At 39.7% G+C, this 17,952-nt stretch overlaps 3 protein-coding genes across 6 annotated transcripts; 1 reads left to right on the top strand and 2 right to left on the bottom strand.

Annotated features, from left to right (window-relative positions):
- Nucleotides 1–1,610: 1,610 nt before the first annotated feature.
- LOC146565520 (uncharacterized) lies at nucleotides 1,611–8,149 on the bottom strand. 2 transcript variants are annotated; one of them, XM_085288674.1, is made up of 2 exons: nucleotides 7,919–8,149; nucleotides 1,611–7,246 (listed from the first exon to the last, which is right to left on the bottom strand). In XM_085288674.1, the coding sequence occupies exon 2, from the start codon at nucleotides 7,236–7,238 to the stop codon at nucleotides 5,940–5,942; it is 1,299 nt and encodes a 432-aa protein (XP_085144800.1). In that variant the 5' UTR covers nucleotides 7,239–7,246; nucleotides 7,919–8,149; the 3' UTR covers nucleotides 1,611–5,939. The 2 variants fall into 2 exon arrangements, with proteins under 2 accessions (XP_085144800.1, XP_085144801.1); XM_085288675.1 differs by having other exon boundaries at nucleotides 8,017–8,148.
- Nucleotides 1,626–12,555, top strand: LOC146565519 (uncharacterized). Of its 2 annotated transcripts, XM_085288673.1 has the most exons (10): nucleotides 1,626–1,664; nucleotides 2,211–2,248; nucleotides 2,331–2,442; nucleotides 2,565–2,639; nucleotides 10,030–10,089; nucleotides 10,236–10,316; nucleotides 10,437–11,270; nucleotides 11,382–11,444; nucleotides 11,806–11,908; nucleotides 12,012–12,555. In XM_085288673.1, exons 2-10 carry the CDS (start codon nucleotides 2,239–2,241, stop codon nucleotides 12,114–12,116), a joined length of 1,443 nt encoding a protein of 480 aa, XP_085144799.1. In that variant the 5' UTR covers nucleotides 1,626–1,664; nucleotides 2,211–2,238; the 3' UTR covers nucleotides 12,117–12,555. The 2 variants fall into 2 exon arrangements, with proteins under 2 accessions (XP_085144799.1, XP_085144798.1); XM_085288672.1 differs by having other exon boundaries at nucleotides 11,806–12,555.
- plp1b (proteolipid protein 1b) lies at nucleotides 12,373–17,888 on the bottom strand. 2 transcript variants are annotated; one of them, XM_085288677.1, is made up of 7 exons: nucleotides 17,738–17,888; nucleotides 15,611–15,797; nucleotides 15,347–15,503; nucleotides 14,916–15,093; nucleotides 14,504–14,577; nucleotides 14,240–14,305; nucleotides 12,373–13,208 (listed from the first exon to the last, which is right to left on the bottom strand). In XM_085288677.1, the coding sequence occupies exons 1-7, from the start codon at nucleotides 17,739–17,741 to the stop codon at nucleotides 13,137–13,139; spliced, it is 738 nt and encodes a 245-aa protein (XP_085144803.1). In that variant the 5' UTR covers nucleotides 17,742–17,888; the 3' UTR covers nucleotides 12,373–13,136. The 2 variants fall into 2 exon arrangements, with proteins under 2 accessions (XP_085144803.1, XP_085144802.1); XM_085288676.1 differs by lacking the exon at nucleotides 17,738–17,888 and adding an exon at nucleotides 16,195–16,413.
- Nucleotides 17,889–17,952: the final 64 nt, after the last annotated feature.

Here is a 17,952-nt window from a genome sequence, read left to right as displayed (position 1 = left end):
TATTGTATCTTTATTTTGAACATGTTTTAATAGACAAACAAGCAAATCAAAACTAAAGGAAAACAAAACAATAATAATTATAAATAACTTACATGTTCAAAAAGGAGTAGGAAAAAGCATAAGCTTATTTAATCCCACCACCTTTCCACAATTTAGTAACTAATAGTCAACACTTTTTCTTCCTGTCCATGCACTACCCATCATAAATTCTTCCTTACAATTTGTTACATGTATTTGCTTTTATAACGTGAGTAACACGTCAAAAGATATACAAATTTACAGATATATATACTTATACTTGTGCACCCACACACACACATCCATCCCTATTGTGAAACTTTACAAACTGAAGTAAGGAAACTGGAAAAGTAAAAAAGAATGACACAGTTACAAAAAAAAGTTAAACATTTTCATGGCATCTCTACAGGTTTTGAGTTAGCCTCAGTGAAAGAAAGCGAATACTCTTACGTTTAAAAACCTGAAAAGTAAATGGACCAGTTCTTATATACTGGCTTCTGCGCTACCTGAGCACTCAAAGGACTTTATACAATATGTTTATTCACACATAAAGTACTTCCTGTCTAACACTCACACTCCAATGAACACATTGGAAATAACTCAGGGTTCAGTATCTTGCCCAAGGATGCTTTCGGCATGCAAACTGGAACAGCCAGCAATTCAACCACCAACCTGCTGTTTACCCTATGAGCCAGTCATAACAAGAACTAAAAACCGCATTAATTTCTTTTGCACACAGAGTCCCCTGTACACCCACAGACCAAAATGTGAATATTTCAGTTTATTAAAATGTAAAGTAAACATCAAATAATGAGGTTAAGCTTTTCTCTGTGCCCTTTTATTTTCACTGGAGAGAATGGGCATTTCGGTTTAAGGATTTTCAATGTAAATATTATTAAAAAGGTCTGATGAGACAGTAGATTAAATTCTAACAACTCTGAGATCTGGTCCCGCTTGATTCCTAGAAGCCTACCAACTGGAACAGTATGCTTGTGAAAGAAAGTCTTTGTTGTGGGTGAAACAATACTACAAGCTTTTTATATTTGAAAAAAAAAACTTTTGTGGTTAATGATATGCAGGTTTTCAGTTGTCTACTTTTTTTCAAAGGCTATTGTTCAGTGATGGGCAATTAATTTTCCCATGGGACCACATGAGAAACTGGGACTGTTGTGGAGGGTCTCACCAATAAGTGTATAAAGAGATTACATTAATATTGAGCAGAATTGAGTTCAGTTTAATCCCCTGCTATAGCCATTAGTAGGAAAGAAAACAGCATCAAGTACTAACCTGCAGGGTTCATTTAAATACCTTTAAGCTGTCAGGCAGGTTATAAAAGCCTATTTTTAATTTGCTTCTTAGCAAAGACTGAAAATCTCACTAGAAAACATCTCTGGAATGTGACCTCTCACACTCAGAAAAATCGAAACCACAAAACAGTGCTGCCCCTCTTATCACCCAGCCTATCCGCTTGCTCAATGAGCCTGTGTAGCATCATCCAGGTGCGGCACTTCAAAACTAACAGGGGAGGGGGGCGGGATCTGAAACTGCAGGGGGTGGGGGCTCTGGTGGAGGTATTTCTGCCATCTTATTTGCATGTCACAGAGACCCGGAGGAGGACCGGCACTGATCTGCTCTGACACAAACAGGTGAGAACACAATACGGCACAAAAATGGACTTCACACCCCTGTTCGTGGCCTGTGTGAGGAAGGCCTCATTACCAAATCTGAATTGCTTTCCTTTTCTATGAATAATGAATTTGACCTGCTTAATTGGGGCTGGCACATCTCCAGAAAGATTCATCACAAGAGATTAAAGCACTAAGCACAGGTCAAAATGTTAACAGGCGCTTGAAGAGAATACAGAACAGATGCGCAATATGACAAGATGCAGAGAGACTGGGGAGAGCACGAGATACATTTGTTAATAGTGTTTACAAGCAGATTCGATTTTTGCACAAGTTTTATTGTGGAATGTCTTCTGGTATGCTCAAATGGTTTTATTCAGATAATAATAACTGTCCACATGTGTTAATAACAAAGCGTAAATGCTTCAATATCACTTTATCATGGTGGATGAGTTTTTTGTGTATAGGAATACAGCTTTACAGGTTGCGAAAGGGGGTGAGTTGGGAATGAGTGTAGAGTATGACAGATAAAACGTACAGAAAGTTTATCATCAAATATTTCCTCAGGTTGAACATCTGAGAAAACATCAGCAGCATGTCAAAAGGTGAGTATTTGATAAGATTAAACATGGAAGAAAAAACTATTTCTTGGTATGCAGTACTGATAAAAGTGTGTGTGTGTTGTAGATATTAACAGAAGCCAGGTGCTTCAAAACATCAGGGTGCGGTCTACATTAAAAAAGGACGGCAGCTGGATCCAAAGATCAAATGATGCCAAGAAAGAACAAGACACAGCGGGGTACTCACAGTGATTGAGATGCAACTTCAAAAATTGAGTTTTAAAATTTTGTTTTTTTTAATTGAAAGGGATAATTGAAGCTGTCCTGTCTCAGTGTCACAGCAACCTCTTCTGTGTTGCAGAACGAACACAGATGTGGAAACTAAACCTATTCCAGCTAGGAGTTCACAAGTCCGGTTGGCAGCCAGGAGATTTGAGTGAGTGCTGCAAAATTATTTTAAAAAAGAAAAAACACTTTTGAATGTAAACGTTGCTCAGGCACACCGGATTTAACTGACAAATACACAGAAATGGTAAAACAAACAAACAAAAAAAACAACAACTTTCATTTCTAAGGTTTCAAGCATCCGCACATATGAAAAATAATAGTCTAGTCCTTACCATGGCTTGGTAAATATAACTTCAGATGAACTTTAAAACTTCACATATTACAATATGGTTTTTTTTTTAAAGACAACAACAAAGCAAAAATGCAGAAGTAGTGTGTGAAGAACTAAGTACAGCCTTATCACCAAATTCGCCCTAAGGTGCTTAGAGAAATCAAATCAGAGTCTATAGGCCTCAGTTAGCATGCAAAATGTTAAAATTTGTGACAGTGCAACCAGGAAAAGACTGAACAACAGAAGTGGAGATGTCTGACCATAGTGTGTAGTTTCATGTTTGGTAAAACACCCCCCAAAACAAACAAACAAACAACAACAAAAAAAATGCACAAACATTTTATAGCAACTCTTAGGCATGTTGGTGGACGGGTGATGATTTGGGCTGGTTTTGCAGCCACATGAAGTGGGCACCTTGATATTACTAACTTGACCATGATGAACTCCTCTGTATACCAAAGTATTCTAGAGTCAAATGTGAGGGCATCTGTCTGACAGCTACAGCTTGTCCAAAACTGGTTCTTTCAACGGGACAATGAATCCAATCACATCAGCAACTCTATAACAGAATGGCTGAAAAAGAAAAAAGGCAACAAGTTAAAGAAAAGTGGACCAAAATTCCTCCGCAATGATGTGGCAGATTGATAAAGTCATACAGGAAGCTATTCAAGTTATTGTTGCTAAAGGTGGTTCTACCAGCTACTCAGTCACTGGTTGTTCTTTTCACACACTCCTTCTGCATTTTGGCTTAGTTTGTTTTTTTTTAAACCGTGTAATACGTCACGCATTGTTGTTCGTCTGAGGTTGTATTTCAGAAACTTTAAGAGCATGATTTACTTTCAATATGCCCTCATATGTAAACCTCGGAACTGACAGAGGCCATAAATTTTTACCATGACTGTAAATCTATTTTTTTTTAAAGAAAAATAATGTAAAACTTAAATATTAGACCCATGTGTATGGCACCACACAGTGTGGTGGCAGTTCTGCAAGTTAAACTCAAATTGTCCTTCGACTGTGCTGTGTCATTGAATCATAACTAAAAATATTCCAGGCTTCAGGCACAAATCACCATCTGTGATATTAACATACAGTACAAAAACATTAACTTAGCCCTGGGCATCTGTACCGCATCCATAAAACTCTAAAGTACACTGCAGTGTGACCTACACTTAAGCTGGTTGATCAAACGTTAATCTTACTGGGGTGCTTCCCTGTAGGACACATGCGTATTTTTTCCTTGAATACTGTAGCAAAAGCTTTCTAGGGAACAACTTAACATATGAGATTGTTAATTATATGGTATGTGACAAATGTTTTTCCAGCTTTGTTAAAAAAAAAAGGTTAATGTTAATATTAATACCCCTGTGCATTAAAATTATGATTTTGATATAGGCATCCAATAATTATAGTCATATACAGAGTTATTTTATACAGGTAATAGAACAGAAAGATGTTCTTCTGCTTGGTTGCACAATATTTCTACTAAATAAAGGATACGTCAGCCTTAGCTGCCTGACTATTGTCGGCAAATGTATCAATTGCACTGACATTACATCACTCAGCCTGAACATGTACATAACACAGACACACACACACACTCAACTATGGCTACAGCAAAATTTTGTAAATTATTAAGGTTATGGACAAATTTTTGCTTCAAACACATTTAAAAATATCTTTATTCTAGATGTCTGACTTTTCCCCCTGAGATCACGTAGGGTTCATTCTTCCAGGTGAACAGAAAGAAGCAAATTATTTAAAAAGGTCTTGGGTTTACTTTTATATCAGTTTCTGTGTTCACAATTATTCAGGATACTTATGTTCACAGGCCACTTTATTATGTACACCTTGCTTGTACTGGGTTGGACCCCTTTTCCTCCAGAACTGTCTTAATTATTCATACCATAGATTCAACAACATGCTGGAAACCTTCCTGAGATTATGATCTACATTAACATGATAGCACAGTGCTGCCATGTGATTGGCTGACTTGATATATGCATTAATGAGAAGCTAAACAGGCGTACCTAACAAAGAGGCCAGTAGATGTAAGTAAAGGAACAACAGAATCACATGTACAATTTTAAACTATTTAGGGAAAAAAAGACAACAACCGTTGGAACCAAAAATGGACATATTTTCTTTGACCTCCAAAGAAAACCATGACAACAGCAGTAGGTGTATCATATTCTACAGCTGCATCATCTGTTGATGACACATCCTTCAATAAATGGTTCCAACTTCCACTCAAAATCAGTCTGGTAGTTAAGAGGCTTGATTGTGCTTCAGAGACATCTTGCACAGCATAAAGTGTAGTTATCAGACGTCTACAACAGATAACATATGAAAATGTGCCCAAGCTTTAAATCCATTCTTTTATCCGTTCCAGTGTGTTTGAGATAATCGAGTGAATTTGTCACATTACTTAGATACATAAAACAAATGACAGAGTGAAGCACCGGTGTTATATCTGTGCAGAACTGCTCGGGCAACTCACACCTCACAGCCTCCCCTCCCTCACTTGCTGTCAGAGACCACTAAACTGAAATCATGCCCCTTACCAATGATGGTTAGCTTCGCTACCTGACTGGCCAGCAATACCAAAAAAAGATGGCACTGAATATCTACAAATGTCCTTTTGCTCACAATCCCCTAGGCTGAAGCAACTTGTGAGTGCTTTGCAAGTGTTTTTCTTTTATGGGTCACTTAATTTAAACGGCTTGCCATCCAATAATTCACAAGAAGATGGAAGCATTTATGAAGAGAAATTACAGATTTTTGTTAAGCAGAAATATTTCCTCTATTTTTCTTTTAATATCCTTTTGAAAATCATGTTCACCTTGGGACTCCCAACCCATTGAAAACCACAGTTGTGCATCATTCAAACATTATTACCAGATAACTAAAACTGAGCTCATTGTTGAGTAGTAATTAATAACAATGCAAGCCTTCCTCAAACAGGGCTCTCTGCAGGGAGGCAGCAGGAGGTGGTTCACTATATTAAAAAACAGGACTGTAATTAATTCAGTATTTTGAAAGACAGAACGAGCCTGTGTTCATTTCTGCTTTGCTCAATTATGCAGTCAATCACACTTTCATTTTTATAGCGATGAATTAGGAAGACGGCCCAGCATCTGTGAGGTCTCCTACAGTGTGCACTCCCGGCACTGGTGTTGACAAGGAGGGTGCAGCTATCTGGCCAGGGTGGTGGGCTGATATCATGTGTCTGTCACAGATGGTGAAGGGGTTCAGTGGGTAGATCCCAGATTTCCTAAAGCCTTCCTTCACAATTCTCACACCTTCCTCCTCCTTTGCTACCTGATATGTTCCTTTGAAAACCCCTGAGAACTCCTTTTTGCTAACTGCAAAGTGGGTGTCAGTAGTGTAGCCGTCGCCTAGGAATGAAGCAAAGTGCTGCTTGAGGACCACAAAGAGACCGTCATTGAGTGGCTGGAGGATGTGGGAGCAATGAGGTGGGAGGCACAGAAGAATGACATCCTCCTTACGAGCTGTTTCCACCACCTCCAGGTTCACGGGTGACTTGTGGCCATCGAAAATCAGCAGCAGTGGACGCTCCTTTGGTGCGTGCACGAGAAAATGTTTGAGGAACCATTTCTTAAAGAGGTCTGAATTGATACATCCCGAGTCTGACCACCCGTATAGGGCATTCGGTGGTCCTTGTGTCTTGTAGCATACTCCCCCTGGATAGGCCTTTGAGTAGATTATAAATGGGGGGATGTCCTCTCCAACCGCATTAAAGCAAGCCAAGACGGAGACATGGTCCCTGGAGCCTGGCGCTGGCTTGTAGCCTAGACCGACAGATTTGGGGAGAGTCACCCTCTTCCTACTCAGCTGAAAGTCTGTGTCATTGCAGTTGAAAATTTGGTGAGGCTTGTCTATGAGCTCATGAGCATCTACAACAGTCCTCAGGAGGTGGAAAAACTGATCTACTGCTTCCTTTCTCACTGACACAGTCCTCCCACGGACAACATTGTCTGCTGGCTGAATAGTGATGTTTTTCTCTTGTCTCTTTCTAAAATTGAGCCACCATGTCTGGCCCAGTTTGGAAAATGCCACCCTCCGGTGTTGCCGCTTATAAATTGACGATGCGAAGGACACCAGCTGCTGCTTTGTAAGTGGGAATCCATGCCTGGACATGTATAAGGAGAACTCGACCAACAACTCCTCATCAGCAGATGTTATAAGCTGAGCCGGGCCGCTACGGCTCCCAGGGGTCACCCGTCCACTGACTCTGTCCCCCAGTGAAGATTTAGGGACTCCAAACTCCTTGGCGGCTTGTCTCACTGTGCACCTGCCTGACTTGACCTCTATCAGTGCACGCTCCATGGCGTCCTCTGTCCACCTCTTCTTTTTCTTCCTCCCGATTTTATCAAGGTGATTTCTTGATGGCATTTTTCCCCCTAAGGCAACACAAGAAAATACTGAGATGAACCATACAAGTAAAAATCCGACAGCCACAAAGTGGCCTGGCTAAGCACCAAAAAGAATCACAAATCACATTGACATTGGTATAAGCTTACTAATTAAACACATTTTTACTTTACCAGAAATAATTGCTTTGTACTTTGTGTAGTTGGAGTTTATTGCAGTCCTTCAGCGCTCATGACAACCAGATATAAAAGGCTCGAGTTTGTTAGTCACCTATAAAGCTGACTTTATTAAACAGGTAATGCATTTTTAGATCTCTAAGCTCACTTCAATAAGAATAAAAGATCTTGCTATTTTTGTTGTTTTTTTGCTTAAAAGGGGCCCAAAGCGATGTTTAGAGCCTGCACTAATGTATTGAAATAACAAGGAACAGAATGCCATTTAAGATTTTATTTTTTTAACCGGGCCTAAAATAATATTTATGCTATATTTTGTTTTGAAAAACACTGTATCAGTGTTAAGTAACCTGATAGGCTTATGTCAAGTTTCTTTCAAAACCTGGTGGAAAGCATCGGGAAGTAACATTTTTGGAGGCACCTCATTTAGCTCTAAAAATGATACAGCAGGCCACATGAATTTTCTATTAACTACTATTATGTTTTTTTTTATTAAAAGTAAAAGTCGTAAAATACGAAGCGACTTACTCGTCTCGGACCGTGCTGGTATTATTTTTGATGTAAAACAGCAGACGTAAGGACTGTGGTGCTATTTTGAGACGATACTACACTTGAAAACAGCCCACCTGGGTAGTGTTGATTCCACAGTGGCCACTGATATGTCTGCTAGTTACAGAGAATTAAAATAATGCTGCTACATTTGACTATCGCCGTTAACTTTTCCGCTTAGCAATATGCTACTACTTTACGAAGCCGGGGAAAAGCGGAACAAGACCGGAAGTATTTCCACGACGCTTTCAAAATAGAGGTATCAAGAAAATAAGAGCCCAAGCCTATGGAGACGCTGACCACTGACCAAATCAATAAATTGCACTACAGTGCCCTTGTAATGATAATCAGCTAGGCAGCATTGTTGTGAAAAAAAATATTTTTCTCCCTTCTTGATTTATTTATTTTATTTTTTGTACATATTTGTCACACTTACATGTTTCAGAACAACAAACAAATTTTAATATTAGACAAGGATAACCTGAGTAAATACAAAAACAGTTTTTAAATGATCCTTTCCTTTATTAAGGGGGAAAAAATGTCCAACACTACCTGGTCTTATGTGAAAAGTAATTGCCCTCTCGTTGTGCCACCCCTGGCAGCAGGAACTGAAGCGTTTGTGATACTGCAGTTCTTTTAATTTAGCCACACTGAAGGGCTGAACAGTCTAATAGAGAACATGCCAAAATATCTCAATTGGATGTAAGTCCCACTTTGTCTAGGCCACTTTAAAACCTTATATTTGTGCTGCTACATAAAGCATAATGCTTACATCATTGTTCCATTAATTTATCACACCACCACCACTGTTGATGTCTTGATGATTTGGTGTTCTTTTATGAATATATTAGAATTTATTCACGTATCTATCTATCTATCTATCTATCTATCTATCTATCTATCTATCTATCTATCTATCTATCTATCTATCTATCTATCTATCTATCTATCTATCTATCTATCTATCTATCTATCTATCTATCTGTCTGTCTGTCTGTCTGTCTGTCTGTCTGTCTGTCTGTCTGTCTGTCTGTCTGTCTGTCTGTCTGTCTGTCTGTTTTTCTTTCCCAGATTATCCCAGCAAACACTGTTATGTTCTCCTTATTTGAAGTAAAACCAGAGACACCGCTATGAAGAGGCCTCATGAAGCTTAGCTTCCCCAAAGTGTTCTTACCAACACTAACCCAGCAAACACTGTTATGTTGTCCTTATTTGGATGTTCCAAAATTAAAAGTTGTGCTGATGTCTTAGCCATCTGCTGTACCTTTCGCCCTTTCGGCCTTTTACACATCTGTTCCCTGGGTCTGATGGTTCAAAGTCCATAAACATTTTCTATCAAGTCAGATTTGTTTTTAACAGAAATAATAGAAATGCACTAAAAAGATAGACAAATGTGTGTATACTCGCTGTTTTAGATGACCGCAATTGACACAAGTCATAAACCTTCTGAATTAATAGTTCAGTTCACACACTCATGAATGACAAACACCACATGTTTTGCTGTCACTTGTTAAGCTGCAAAGGGACCATTACCTCACAGTTTGTTGTGTATACAGCATATTCTTCTGTATCAAGAGGCTTTGCTCCTGCGGGAAAAGTTAGATTTTAGTTTGTGTGTCTCTCATTTATTACCAGCCTCAGCCACCACTTCACTGCAACGTGTCTGGTGATATTTACACCATTAATAAACATTGTGTTGACATTTAAGGCCTTATTTGTTAGCTTTGTTTCATCAATCACTGACTTCACATGCTCAGAATGCTCATCCTTCAATGCAGGTTGCACTCTTCATACAAATTTTTTTTAATGTAAGTTATGGATGAACGTTGTTTATATAAGAGATTCTGAAACTCCCAGAATACTGCTGACGCTGTATTCATTAAGCAAGCACTATATATGATAGCTAATGATGTACATTTATATTATTGCTCACTAGAGACATCAGTCACTACTCTAATGTGGAGCATTTGGCTTAGACTTTATTTCTGAGCCAACATAGTTAGAAGGTGATGAAATCTCTTATTGGTTCTGAAGAAGCAATTAAGAAAATATAAGGCTTTCTCTTTTCTCTTCTTATTCGTACCTTGTAGAGCAATAGATCCTCCACCAAGTTCTCCTCTTCAAAAGGCAGAGGTCATTTCATCTGAAGGGTATGTTGGTGCTGAATGTAAATTAAACTGTGCAAAACCTGAGCAAATATTTACTGCTTCTCTGCAAATCTGCATATTTCAAGCTTAATCTCAGTTAAATCTGAACATTTAAACCAAATACTCAGTGCTTTATTTGTCTGTTTTAGGAATTCAGCTAATCAGGCAAGTGCTGAAAATATTTCAGCTCCGAAAGACACTCGGCCTGAAGGCTCAACAGTGAAGATAGAGTTAGTATACGAGACTATAACTGGAAGTGTTAAATTCAAAGATGCTGAGTGTTTGTTATTTTGCTTACAAATCAAATTTTTTGTTGCAAAGTGGGGAAGAAGTAACACTCTCTTTTACAGGCCTCAACCCCCCACAAAAGCACCTATTCAAAATATTAATGCACAGCCAGAAAAGACATTTACTGAAGCAACTGCAGAAAACACGGAACAACATGCTGATGCACCAGCTGACACCTGTCACAATGAGGATAAGGCCTCCGCAGATGCTGATGTGAAAAATCCCCCTGCAGAAATCTCTGCTGCGGAAGGCACAGTGAGAGAGAGTAGTGAGAGTAAAAGCACCGCTGGAGTCTCTGGAGAATCTGTAATCAAAACAGAACCGCCGAATACAACTAATTTAGAGCACGCAGGAGTAAACATGTATGGACCACCTGCTTTGGCAACATCGGGAAAAGAAGCTTCTCTCCAAGGCGGTGTGGAAACACCCGCTGTAAGTGATGCAACACCAGAAGAAGAAACTGCTCTACAACACAGCACCATATCAGTCACCGACACTCTGCCTGCACCATCTAGTCAATCCGATGCTGACACTGCCAAGGGTGTGGAGTTTAAAGTCGAGTGTGCACCACCCTCTGAGCCGGTTTTTAAAAGCGGAACTGAAGAGGCGGTTGAGCGCGAAGATGAAGGCACTGTTGTTGAACAAAGTTTTGATCCAACACCTAAGACAGCAGCAGACTGTGACAAAGAGTTGAACATTGAAGATGCCCTTGACCAAGTAGCTGCTTCAGATGCAGAAGGTGTTTTGGATAACACAGAGCACGCAGCTATTAGACTGACTGATGCTTCAGATGTGGAGACGGCCAAGGCTGAAGCTGTTCCTAAACCTGTGGAAGATCCAAGACAACCCCACTCTGAGGACTTCAAACCAAACCAAAAGTGTGATGATAGCCATATGTGAGTGTTTTTATTTAAAAAAAATAAAGGAACAGAAGAGTATTCAGTGTTGTTCGCATATTTTTATTTGAGCACTAAAATCATCCTCATTGTTTGTGACTGTTTTTGTAGTTCTGATGTGTCTCAAAAGCCTGCAGAGGACGTAAACTCAACAAAAACTCTGAATAAGCCCATGTAAGTTTCTCACTCTTACTGTACATAGTTATACAACACTCAAAAAATATCTATCCCTAAAATGTTGACATTAAGTAATTTGATTACATGTAAATTTTCCAAGTGGTTTAGTTACATACATTAAATGTAAAACGGTAATTTAATGGACTCTGGTCATGATTGTTATACATTCAGCATATCTTCCTTAATTGATGAAGTATTTGAATAAATTCACTTTTGATTTCATATATTTCAGTTACATTTAGTCAAAATTATTGCTTTGTGTTTATGAGAGCCAAGAATGTTTTTTTTTTAGTGTACATAAGTGTAAAAATGAATAAGGTTCATAACCTTTGCTTTGTTTTTTAACCACCTGCTTCAGTCATGGCAAATCTCCTTGTTACTTCTGCAACCAAATCATTAATGGAAATGTCAAGATCATGTTCAGTGAGCCCTCGATAAACTGCCACCCAGACTGTTTAAAGGTTTGTTATGTTTTCTTTTGTAAAAATGCTGTATATCTGTGTTTTTATGATATCCTTTCACTATTTCTCGTACATGAAATTAACACTGAGTATGCTTTTGCAGTGCGGGGTTTGTGCTAGGGCCCTTGGAGATATGCTGACCCCCATGTTTTTGAAGGACCAAGTGATCCAGTGTGGAGTGTGTTTTTCAAAAGCGGTTAAGAAATGATGCCTATCTGGGACAAATATGTTTCCAGAAAATAGTCCAAGCATACCTTGATGAATGTGCTGTCCATTATTTCCCATAACTTCCCTATCGACTTCTTCTTTCTTTCTTTTTCTGTCACAACTGTATCCAGTAAAAGGGCAGTATATTGTTATGATTAATGATTCTGCAATGAAAAGGATAAATTAAAAATACAGCAAAAAAAAAAAAATATATACCAGCAATGCAACTGTATATGGCTAGAATAAAATTCCACGCATCAGATTTAAATGTTTTAATGAGCCTTAATTTCAAATAAGCACACACAAGTCTAAGTAGCAGGGCTACACGCTAAACACCTGGAGACAAGTTACTGAAGCATCAACCCCTCTGCAACCTAAAACAGCTTATATTGGGCTGAACACCTTTTTATCCCACCTACCATGGTAGCATTTAAACGAAAGAGAAAAAAAAGAGACTGTATAAGTATGACTAAAAAGCACGTTTATTGTAAGTGAAAGCTCAACGGGAAAATTTGGTTCGTTCAGCCTCACTCGTTTTAGTTCATGCAGTTTTGAAGGCTGATAATAGAGAAGCCACAAAATCATACTGAGAGCCAATTTGGGTGTCAGTAACCACTGAATACTGTGCATGCAGTTATGACTTGCGAGGCAAGCTGTCATTGCTCTTAATTATTCATGAAACATCATAAATCACAATGAGCACCAACAAAGCCTCACACAAAGGATAAAGTGAGAGATACAACCAGCAATGGGAAAATGAACAACAAAGCTAAGAGAATCATCTTGAAAGGAGGATCTGATGCACAGGCCAGAGCTCATTGCTGGAGGTAAATTATCTTCATCTCTCTGTCTGTTGTTCATACATAATAGTGATGAGAAACTATTTCTGTTATTGGAAAGGTTTAAAGAATAGCAGGCAATCCAGGTTTGGAGGTTGCCGTTTCCCAGAGGATGAATGTAGGCTGACTGTCCATCTCATAGTCGGACAATGGGGTTAACAGAGAAAACTGAGGCGCTGCACTTAGCGAATGCCTTTTCTGCCCAGGAACCGCAGAACTGCGTAGTTGTAGGTGGTGGCAACCAGATACAGGAACTAGAGTGAGTGGAAGAATTAATGAAATGAAAAAAATAATCAGCTTCTACACATAAACGAATACTGTAAGCATTTTTTTTGCAAGCAGACAATGAATATTCATTTGTCTCCAAGAGGAGAAGTGATCAGTATAATGCTTTAATCATCCAAGATAGAAAGCAAACTTTAATAATCATCTCTGACTGTGTGTAGTCACGAACAGAGTTTTGGTTTAGAGAAATCCACACGTTGAAAATTCATTTATTTCTGCTCAATACAAACAAGGTGACTGGAATTTTTTTGCGTGAAGATCATAGCATTGAAAACTGACATTGACAATGTGTCGCCGTTCCTCCAAATAATTCACATACTTTGCTGTGTACAGTGTTAATCAGAAGCGGTTCCACTCACAACACCATTCAAAATGATACTTTAAACAGTAAAAGCAGCTCTGTTTCTGGAAACTCATTTTCAAGTGCCTAGATTGAGAAAAAACGTTTATCGGATGTACCAGTGATGGTGTTTTTCCTGCTTCATCATAACATTATATAATATGATAAATGTAGATAATACGATAAAACATATATATCATATTAATGTATGTCCAGGATGAACACTAAAACTGGCCAATCATGCTGTTGTGATGTCACAGCATTGCAATTTAGGGGGGAAAACAATAAAAAGATGCCCGTGTTCAAATATGACCCTCTTGTGGAATAAATGGTAAGCATTTCAAGGGTTTTCTTTATTAATGAATGCAATAAAATATATATATTATCAAGATAGGCTTGCTGCCAGCCAGATTTAGGTTACTTGCATTGGTTTGGTAATGATAGTTTTTAAAGCAATAGCTAACTTCTTGACCTGTGCTAACTGAACTCTCAGAAAATATTGTTGGTCACTGGCAATATTAATCCTTGACAAGCACTATTATGATGACGTAGGAAAAACACCAACACCGCAGAGTGGTTTCATTTCAAAATTTAAATTTGATTCAGCTGTTTAAATGGAGTTAGCTTAAATGTCCTAGAAATAATGCAAAAATAGCTCACCAGTGCTAACAGAGTGATCCCAGCACCGGCAAATGCAGCTATGTACAAGTCATATGTGACATAGAACTGGAAGACATAATAAAAAAAGGTTAGCTTGAAACACATGCAGGGTGTTTAATCAAACTCGTGTGTGTTACTGTGAGCTCTCTCATATGCACGTTGTCCTGCTAATAATTCAAAACAGATTTTATGTCGATTTTGATCAGTGATTTTAATGTGATGATGCCAAAATGCTATATCGAACTGTATAAAGACTCTACTCACTTCACTAGTTTTGCAGATTGCTGCTAAGGTTGTCCCACAAGACTTGCCTGGCATTGCATTCCAAGGAAGCAGACCTTAAATGGAGACATAACATAAGTGAGAAACCTCATACTATGGCTGAATTATGATGAGATTTGATGATCCGTGTATGCTCTGGCTTGCCTGAAGCATGTCGGGGAAACTATAGTGAAGAAATGACCATAACAAAGCACTGTAACAAAAAATAATTTCCCCCAGGGATCAATAAAGTATTCTGATTCTGATTCTGATAAAGGTGTAGTTCTCTTCATTATTTCCTGACTAATATAGCCATCAGTCTAGCAGCCACTACACGGTGATTAATTGCTTTCAAGGGCGCATTAACATTCCCATCAGGGGGACCATGTGGTCAGTAGTTACACGAGCAACGCACCATACTGCCTGGCGTCCATGCAGATCCAGCCATGCTGATTAATGCTGGGGGTTGATTCAGACAGGATGTTGACGGTGTGGCAGGTCTGCTCCATATTGAACAAGAAGAAGACTGGGATAGCACTGAAGGCAAACACCGCCAGCCAGATGAAGGCCAAGATGTACGTCACTATGATGAACTGTTGTAGCAAAAAAGTGCAGCACACAAGGTCACAGAATCGCAACACAGATGCTAATAGATACTTTCCGCGTGATAAATGTGGTGTCATTAAATCTGTAATGAACCATAATTCATGTGGAAATTGCAGAAACAAAGAGCATATTTATTAGACTCAAAACAAGCCAGAATTCAGCATCTCAACAATGTTGACACCTCACATTTCCCCTCCCTCTTCATTTCCTCGCTCCCTCCTCCTCCACCCATGTGCTCACCGTCAGGCTGAGGCAGCGGCCGCACTGGGTACTCCTGAATTCGCCGAAGGTCTGTTTGACAGCACTTGTTGTGTAGAAGCCCTCAGCCAGTAGCAGGATACCATAGAGGAAGAAAAATGAAGCCAGACCATAGATCACGTACTGGAAGTATTTGATACTGGAACAGTCACAGAGAGAAGTCAGTCAATTAGTTAAAACAAAGCAATGCCAGAGACTTAGAAAAAAGAAGCCACAACTGATAGAAGTTATTGAAAAATCACTCACAAAGAGGCCATGACCACATAGTCCTGAATGTTGCGGGCAAAGTAAGTCTCAACGAGGACTTCGGTTTGGGTCAGCGCTTCGTGCCCGCAGCCACAAAATAATGCCATGCCAGCATAGCACAGCAAGGTGGCCACCAGGGATGGGTAGGGCACTGCCCCAATGCACCGGATACAGCAATCATAGCAACCTGAGGGGGCATAATATATCAGCACACAGGCGGCACACACCGCACATATAACCACACAGCACATCTATGCCACAGTGGGGGACTCTTTCACCCAGTGGGGGAGCTATGAAAAAGGCCTCGCTTTGTCTGAAAATCCATGAGCATACACCAAAACCCCAACAACAGGCAAGAAAGCAAAAGAAAAAGACCAAGAAAAAAAAAGAAGATAAATTAGACAGCAGTGACAAACAAGAGTTCAAGCAGCGTCTCCCAATAAAGCGTCCAAACAAAAGCAGCCAACACGGACTTTATAGCAATCTCACGCACTTCTTCCAGAGCAAGCTGAGCTGTTGAAGCAGGTAGCAAACATCCAAAGTGTTAATAAATGCATTGCCAGAAATGGGATAGAGGAAAGCACCTAAGGCTTTGCAAAGCCAAGGCTGCCTGACCGGAAACATTTGCTGCTTCTGATGCTGTACTCCGCTATAAGAAAGGTTCCAGTGCCAACAAGTGTTGTACAGAGCTCTCTACAAGGTATTGCTACTGTAAAATAAGCCTCTCAGCGCTGACTTCATCCAGTATGTGAAAGCTCAAATGCTTGTGCCAACACCTCACAGCTCTGCTCTTACTAAATCTGGTCCAGCCCTCTTTGTCCAGTGGTCACAGGCGTCACCAGGCGATTGAGGGATGGTGGTGAAACGCTGGCTTCAGGGGGCCCAAAGAAAGAGCATCTCTTTGTGGCAGCAGATACAATATCCATTGTATCTGCCATGATTGGGAAGGAACAAAGGCCAGTGATGTCAAACAAAGACCATGGTGCCACAATACACACATATAACGTAATGGCGAAGGGGTCACCGGGACCGTCTCTCCACCACTGCCAATGTCACTACTCAGGGCCTCCTCCCTCCACAGCTGGCTGAGACTGGTACCATGGCACCGAGTGTCAATGTCGGTGGGGGCCGGGTTCAAGTGTTTAAAGAGTGGGTGGAAGCATTATGAAGGAGAGGGGCAATTTGAATATCTTCACTACAACAACAATAGCAAGCCCAACTCAAAATTAGTTAGGCCCAAACATCCCCAAACATGTCTATTTCTGCATTCATCTTTTGCAAGATCTTTTGGTTTTTAGTTGGAAGGAAGAGAAACTGTGAGTTAAACAAACTGTTACTAAAATATAAATAGTAACAGCAGGAAGACTGTTAGTCCCAAAATGATAGCGCCTACGGACGCCCACGCTTAATCTGTGCCCGGCTGCAGCAGTAGTTGTATTGATAGAATAATAAACGCCACAAAAGCCTCAGTTTGAATTTCAGTGCAAAGTGCATCAGTGCATTTGCAGCAGATGTCAGGTAATTACTGAAATCTCCAAAGCTGCTTCAAAAAAAACCCAAACAAACATGCAGAATTTCACTCAGAGGCTATTTGCAAGTGAGAACATGTTTAGCAGAAGTTGTTTGCGTCCACAATTCTCTTGGAAGTGTGACAAAATATGCCCGTGACACATGTGGGAGTATTTGACCTCTTTCACATGAGTGACCTGGCATGGCCTTGGCATGATGAGAGTTGCTGCCCAGCTCTGTCATGCCACTCTGATTCCACTCTAGTTTACTGCTGAAAGAGATTAGAGCAGGTGACAAGAAGGTAAATAATCCTGGCAGCGTGCACGTGTTTTTCTTTTTGGTCTTTTGAAATCACCATCATATGTTAACCTGCATCATGTGTTAGAATCAAGGGGCAAAAAGGGAATTAGTGGTAAATCAAAAAAATGGGTCTAGAAATGCTTTTGATGAATTAAAACAGAGGATTAATTTGCAGCAATTCTTCCCTCAGACTTGATATCAAAGGACATCAAAGGTAACATTAGTACTGGTTATTGAAATAGACTTAAAAAAATTTTTTTTTTTATAAATCCCATCAATAACAAATGATAAGAACCATTAGAAATTCTGTGCACTCACCCATGTCCGGAAAGAAGTGTCAGGTTATTGAAGTTTTGCTGGGTGGCTTTGTGACTGTGATATGAGGATATGAGAAGTTATTCGCCGCCACCCCTATATGAATCTAACTCGCGCTTTTGTCTCATCAACAATAGATAGACCACATCTCCCCGAGTCACATCTTAAAGTCACAAAGACCCATTTCAGCTGCCAGTCATTATTTAAGGAGCCACGGG

This window comes from Mchenga conophoros, linkage group LG10 (genome assembly GCF_057382185.1).
Source record: "Mchenga conophoros isolate Kocher_MC1m ecotype Shallow Benthic linkage group LG10, M_conophoros_male_GT1.1, whole genome shotgun sequence".
Taxonomy (NCBI): domain Eukaryota; kingdom Metazoa; phylum Chordata; class Actinopteri; order Cichliformes; family Cichlidae; genus Mchenga; species Mchenga conophoros.
Note: the sequence above shows the minus strand (reverse complement) of the source record. Positions and strands in the feature narration are given on the sequence as shown.